General features: G+C 43.2%; 1 protein-coding gene across 1 annotated transcript in view; it reads right to left on the reverse strand.

Moving 5' to 3' along the window:
- Positions 1-7500, reverse strand: part of triob (trio Rho guanine nucleotide exchange factor b) — an 87727-nt gene that overhangs the window by 55651 nt on the left and 24576 nt on the right. Inside the window, exons 12-13 of the mRNA XM_063199961.1 lie at positions 7244-7435; positions 1246-1415 (exon numbers count right to left, since the gene is read on the reverse strand). Coding sequence (XP_063056031.1) covers positions 1246-1415; positions 7244-7435 — 362 coding nt within the window. The remainder of the gene's footprint in view (positions 1-1245; positions 1416-7243; positions 7436-7500) is intronic.

Genomic DNA, 7500 nt, shown 5'->3' on the forward strand with positions numbered 1-7500 from the left:
GTTGAGGAGGGGCTAAAATGTGCATGTTATTGATGCAAGCAAGTTGCCTGCAACATCTGGCCCTTTGGTCAATATTCTAAACTCAATGCCGTCCAAAATAATGTCCTGACCCCGGGGCCTATACTAAGAAGCAGGTTCATGAGTATGAGGACTCCAGGCTCTTCTATTAGATGAATTACCTCTTACTGTAACTTAACCTGGTGTACTCCTGAACCAGCTTCTTAGTATACTGTACTCTAGGGCTGGGCAATATGACGATATATATCGTTATCGTGATATAAAAGTGTATATCGTGACCTTTCTCCTATATCGTTTATATCATGATAGTAATTTTATCAGTTGTATACAATTGAATATCATTTAATTACATTTCATGTTGTCACAATACACACTATAAGTTCAAGTAAGGGACTGTTCGTTATTTATTTTTGGGGTCGCCGGAAGATGTCCACCTTTGATCGTCAAATTTTGCATGACCCTCCCCTAACGAGCTTCAAAACTTTGATGACCCTCCCCGCGACGCCGTCAAAAAAAATGCATGACCCTCCCCTATGGAGAAGTAGTAAATAGCCCTATTCTACCTTATTTTTTATTTTTTTGACAAACGTTGATTGACCAACGCTGCTGCTAGCTTACTGGATGTTATTGTAGGCGCCCTCTTGAAAACTATAGTAGTCTACTTCACGAACGCGGGGGCATTTCATACATTTATAATTTGATTTAGCTTATGATAACTTATGATAGCTCTTCGACACAACAGAACACAACGGGGTATGAATCTGTGATCAATTTTAGCTAAATGGAGAAGCGTTTCTGAGGCTATGTTACATCAAAGCATACAAACAAGGTAGGAATGCTTTTTTCTAATAAATGTGCCAAACATTTTTGGATGACCCTCCCCTAGCCAGCTTAAAAGAAATTGATGACCCTCCCCTCAGCAATGAAAAAAATGACGTGACCCTCCCCTATTTTCTTCCGGTGACCCCGAAAATAAATAACGAACAGTCCCTAACTGTAAAAAAAAAATTCAAAGAAAGGTTGTTTTGCGACATGACAAAATAAAGAAGAGAGAGAATAACTGAAAACGTATGCAATTGTGCTATATCGTGATATATATTGTTATCGTGATATAAAGTGATTTATATCGTGATATAGTTTTTTCTCACATATTGCCCAGCCCTACTGTACCCCTCTGATCTAGATGTAGTATAATGTGAGTGTGAGCTGTGCGTGTCCACTCCTCACCTGAGCTGCTGGAGCAACTCCTCCCCCTGCTGGTTGAGCGTGGTAGCGGCCTGCTCTCGGCTGCTCTGCTGCTGGTCACAACGCCCAATCAGCTCCTCCACGGCCTCCACAGACTCCGCCCTCACCTCCTCCTGGAGCTCCGCCTGCACGTCCTCTAGCCACACCCACATCTGCAGGAGGAGGAGGTGACAGTTACATGAAGATCCAATCCACAGTAGAGAAGGGCACCCCAACTGGCCAATAACAACAGAGTGATAGGCGGTTCCTCGGTCAGAGCCATGGAATTTAGGGGTGCGATTCTCAAAGTGCGAAGTAGCTAGTTTGTTAGCAATGTTGCATAGTAAATACTATAAAAGTTGCTAACTCTTGTGTCTCGAACGTTAGCACACAAAGTAACTACTGCTTGGAGTAATGTGCACTCTGAAGTAGTGGTGACTTTGAAAGTGAGGTGCCTCCTATCCGTATCTGGACAGTGAAGTTGAAGTACAGCTGGAGTAGATCCATTGAGTCCAGACATCACCTCAGCCACCCCAAGTAACACACAGCGCTAGTCTACTTCAGAGCGTGACTCCACCCATTAGCTAAACTTGTAGTACATATTTGACCACAAATGTGTCAATATCTTTTAATCCTGTGGTGCAAAAGCGATGAAAATCAATCGACATGCACACAAAGTGATGATACAGCTGTGAGAGTGTTCAGAACACAAATTCACGTCATGTCATTTGTTCGTGAAAAAAAACCGTCATATCCTTGGAATCTGATGAATCCCACACTAATAATATACTTTTAGCTGTATGCCGATTGAATTGCGTCTCATTTCGATGTGTAATTTGTGAAATATTTAGATAAGAAAGTATTAGTTTCTCCCGGAAATGCGCTGGATTACGTGTCAACTATTTAAAATTTTTTGGCGCGAATTTAATTCCATAACCTAGGGGTATTTACGCTTGCCTATCAATGGGAAGACGTGAGCCACGCGGGTTCGAATACAGTGTGCAGCATGTTGACAACAACTCGTGAAATCGTGTTTTGGACCCTACAGTGTAACACATTTTCCCTTGGCTGCACGTGTGTGTTGGTAATGCACAACATAAATGATCTATTTCTGCCAGATATTTCCAAAATTGTGGCACTGTAACCATGTGGATTCGAACCGGTGTGGCTTCTGTTTTCCCATTGGGATGCAAGCGTGAATACCACTAGGCTATGGAATGAAATCTGCGCGAAAATTTTTCAGGCATATGACACTTTAACAGACGATTTTCTGGGAGTAACCACAACTTTATTGTCCAAATATTTTACAAATTACACCTCGGAATGAAACGAAATCCAATCGGCATGCAGATAATACTGCATTATTGGTGCGGATGGTGTCAGATTGTAATGCCACGGCCGTGTTTTTTCACAAAGAAATTACAAGGTGTGTTGTGGAGGAAACAGCGGAGTCACGGTGTCGTGACATCCAATCAAATGTGCTGGTGGTGGTTGTACATTATTGCTTTCTACTTCACGCACTGAATTTAGGAGGAAACAGCTGAATCATGACTCAGCAATCATGCATTTCTCTTGTTGCGTCTTTGGTCACGCACTGCAATGCCAAGAAAGTAAGTAGCGGTGTGGACTCAGGAAAGCAGCCGCACTACTTTTGGCTTACTGTGGGAATAGTAAGGTTTCGAGAAATGCACGGATTTCGCCTTGAAGTAAGTAGATAACTACAAAGTACGTCTGTAGTTCAAAGCTAACATTGCGGGAACGCACCCCAGAGTTGCGACAACCGGGGTGCATGAGGTTGGTTAGTGACATGATGCACATGATGCATATTTTAATGTACTTTGTGTTCCACACCAACTTCCAGGAACTATAGTAGAATTATGTCACTGGGGATCTATATTTCAAAGGCTCCATTTGCCACAATTTTTTTGAAAAAAAATGGAAGATTGAGGTCAATGAGGTTAGCCTACTATTACTTCCATGGCTCTGTCATTGGTCTATAACGACAGAGAAATGCAAATCCTTGACCAGAAACTCAATCAAAGTAAACAAAAACAGCAAATAGAGCAGCAATGCATCTAATGAACTAAGGGACTGTACGTTATTTACTGGGGGGGGGAGGGCTGGTGCGCTGGAAGTCCGGTCAAAAAAAAAAAATCATGGCCCCCCCCTCCACCTCAATTTTTTTCCCCATGGCCTCCCTCCACCTCAATTTTTTCCCCATGGCCCTCCCCCTACAGGTAAAAAAAAAAAATATGTAAAATTGGTAGATGAACAACCATCATGACAACAGTCAGAGTAGCCTACATCAAGGGCGGTTGTCTGCACTATTGCTATCGATATCAGTGGATACCTATGAGAAGCCGCTAGAATCTACCTCTGCGGCTGCATGGGATGCCTTTTAACTCCACTGTCACCAAGACAAATTGCCTTCACTATTTTTTTTACGTGTTAAGTAAAAATAATAATAATAATAATGATAATAAAAACTTCCATTTCAATACCAATGTCCGAGTTGTTACTACTGTAAACTACAACGTGGAGAGAGTTTCCCCACCGCAGCTTCAATATTTCCCTGCTCGACAAGCAGCGCCTTTCACAAGGTACGTTTTACATGTTCAGCACAGTAGCGAAGCCAGGGACGCAGGAACTGGTTTTTGACCAGGGGTGCTGATGAAAAAAATCTGTTTTTTTAGATGCAATTTCCTTCGTTCTAATCAATCTAAGGGTGAGGAATGGCGAATCACATCTGAATAACTTCCTCATGTTTTATGTAGCCTAAACAAGGATGGCTAGATTTAACTTTTTTTTCTTTAACATCTCACTTTGACATTATTAAGTTCTTCTTGCGGAAGTGAAACGCGCACCTGATGTGAAGGTGAGGGCGTGTTCAAGAGCAAATCGCGCTGCCTTGACAGTTTGTCTCTTCAGCATGGGCAGTGTGCAATGTGTGAAATTAGAAGAAATGCTTTGACTAGGCTATGCGATGCACTCGTGAGAGGTGACCGGGCTTTCAAATAATTTTCTTGCAATTGCGACAGTGGATCAGGTGCATCTCGATCAGGACCCCTGTCCTGTCTCCCAGACCGCGCATAAAAGCACGCACGCACACACACAGGCATAGCTCTACCTTCCCGAATGTAATTACACTCTGACGGCCAAAGAGTTCGGGATGTGATCGGAGCAAGAAGTAGGCTAAGCGCCAAAGCAGCTCGAGCCATTGCTGGCTATTGATACAGGGAGAGTGAGAAAGCCACCTTTAGTTTGCATTTAATGTAGGCCATTAAGACGCATTAATAGGTGGTGCTATGGTGGTCAAATCAGCAGCAAGAGGCAAAAGGAACAAATTGCCAAAACAGAACCAGTACAACATTCCAAAACATCCAACAATAGCACAGCCATTACACCGCGGCAATTCAACTTTGACAACTGTGATGATAGACAAGCCAGGCACACCATCGGCTGTGCTCTCCTTCAGATTCACCCCATAGCCAACTCCGAGGCTAAGCTAGACTACTTCACCAGCAACAGGCAAGACCTAGCATACCAATACTCTACGAATCCAATCTCCACAGCAAGAAACAAAAGTCACTTCTTACCTGACACGATGCACAACTTTGGTGACATTCCCTTCTCCCGTCACGCTTTAAATGTAGGCTACATAATTCCTTGCTTAGTTGGTCCGTTTTTGTTCACCAAAGTGATGAGACTTCTCTTCACAACAAGTTAGCTCCTCCAATGGTTTCAAGACCTTATGATGCATGGCCAACACATCGCCGTTAATACCACTTTTATTACTACCTTGACACCAGCTAAACAAAACAAACTCGCGTCACTGCACCGTTCTACCAAAGTACGTCTAGGCCTAGGTACTGTTCTTTCCGGTCTGGTTGGGGTCTAAAAGTTCTTTGAACACAAATGTAGGCCATTGACAGTGATGTAGGCTAAGCACACGGCGGTGCCAATAAATAAAATCATGACTTACCAGAGGCTGTGACCACCAGTTGACTACAACACCTCTCCAAAATTCCTCTGGAAATGCCCATCCAATTCGTTGTCAAAACTTCCCAAACTGTTAAGCCCATATAGTTAACCTCAGCTAGTTTGATATTTGCTCACGGGCATTTTCTATGATGCTCTCAATGTTCCTCCGCAGCACTAGCAATCCTACAGTGAAAGAGAGTCAGCGCGGGCAATCTACAGTAGCTGCACCTGGTAGTTTTTTGACTACAGATACACGCTTCAGTGCTATAGTATGCACCGGGACCTTGCATCAGAGTTTGTTTCAGAGCATGTTTTATTATTGTTTACAAAAATAAATAAAAATAAAATAAAATCGTTTTTTTCCCCATGGCCCTCCCCCTAACTCCGATTTTTTTTGCCATGGCCCTCCCCTCCACCTCATTTTTTTTCATCATGGCCCTCCCCCCCCCACCCACCAGCCCCCCCCCCCCCCCCCCGGTAAATTACGAACAGTCCCTAACCAGGATACATTTATTGAACAAAATAGTGCAGGGGTGGGCAATTATTCTGGTCTGAGGGCCACATTAGGTGTAGAATAAGGATCGTAGGGCCAGATGTCGCAGGCAACATGCCTGTGCCAATAATTATAAATACTGTGATGTATACTGACATAACATAATTTCAAACCTGTACACTGCAAATTTAGATGTGACCTTAGATGTGATCTAATCTCACACCTGCAAAACCCTTTCCTTTTCTAACTCACACCTGCAACACCCTTTCCTTTGTTAAGAATTTTAGGTGTGTATGGTACTTTGGATTTTTTTTTCCATTTACACATTTGCACATATCACACAAACATCACACACAAAGTGTCCACCACCAAACCACAAAAAAAAAACATAATTCATTCCTACCCACTTCACATAGAGGTTTAGCCAATGTGTTAAACGTATGTTAGTGAGTTTTACTGTGTCTATGTAATTATGTACTAAGGACCTGACATCCAGCTGCTTGCTGTGTGTTTGTACTTTCTTCAATAGACTTACTATAGACTTTTTAACTATTGAAGAAGGTACTTTGGATTTTTTTCCATTTACACTTTTGCACATATCACACAAACATCACACACAAAGTGTCCACCACCAAACCACAAAAAAACCATAATTCATTCCTACCCACATAGAGGTTTAGCCAATGTGTTAAACGTATGTTAGTGAGTTTTACTGTGTCTATGTACTTATGTACTAAGGACCTGACATCCAGCTGCTTGCTGTGTGTTTGTACTTTCTTCAATAGACTTACTATAGACTTTTTAACTATTGAAGAAGGTACTTTGGATTTAAGGCTTTGTGGGACAGATGAAGGCTCAGTGGGCCGCATGTGGCCCCCGGGCCTGAGTTTGCCCACCCCTGAAATAGTGTATAAGTAGATCATTGAAACAGTTGTTTTATATGATAGCTGCCATCAAACATCCTTGGCCAATTACAGCGGAGGGATTCAGATGTTGATTCAATCACATTTGATAAAAAATTTAAGTAATGAAGCAATGCGGTGGGCAATAAGGGTGAATTCAATCTATTAACCAGAGACACATTCATTTTAGAGATACTGTGTACATCATGCATGCATGGGGAAAGCAATAGAGGTGTTGAGCAGCCCCCTGCATAGTTCAGCACACTGAACAAACTGCTCCACACACACACACACACACACACACACACGCGCACGCACGCACGCACGCACGCACGCACACACACACACACACACACACACACACATAAGCACATACACACCAGAGGTGATGGTTGTGCCAAATACAGTTATTTTAACTGTTGCTCACAGTTTATAAACATAGGGACAGACTTTGAAGGACACACACACACACACACACACACACACACACACACACACACACACACACACACACACACACACACACACACACACACACACACACACACACACACACACACAGACACACACACACACACACAGACACAGACACATACACACGCACACATGCACACTAAAGCCTTACCTCTTTGCCGTGTGTGTGGAAGGCGACTGAGGTGTTTAGCAAGCCCCTTCGTAGCTCCACACGCTGGGCGAACTCCTGTAGCCTTTGCTGCAGCTGCTGCGCCGCCTGCTGGATCTCCTGGGGATCGCACTCCCTCGTCTGGCCCAGTAGCTCAGCAGCCTCCAGCAGACGCTCCGCATTGGTGAAGGTGTTCTGCACGCACACAGATTAGATTAGACTAGATTAGATTAAATTCTTTATTGTCCCATTGGGATATT

This window comes from Engraulis encrasicolus, chromosome 5 (genome assembly GCF_034702125.1).
Source record: "Engraulis encrasicolus isolate BLACKSEA-1 chromosome 5, IST_EnEncr_1.0, whole genome shotgun sequence".
Classification (NCBI taxonomy): domain Eukaryota; kingdom Metazoa; phylum Chordata; class Actinopteri; order Clupeiformes; family Engraulidae; genus Engraulis; species Engraulis encrasicolus.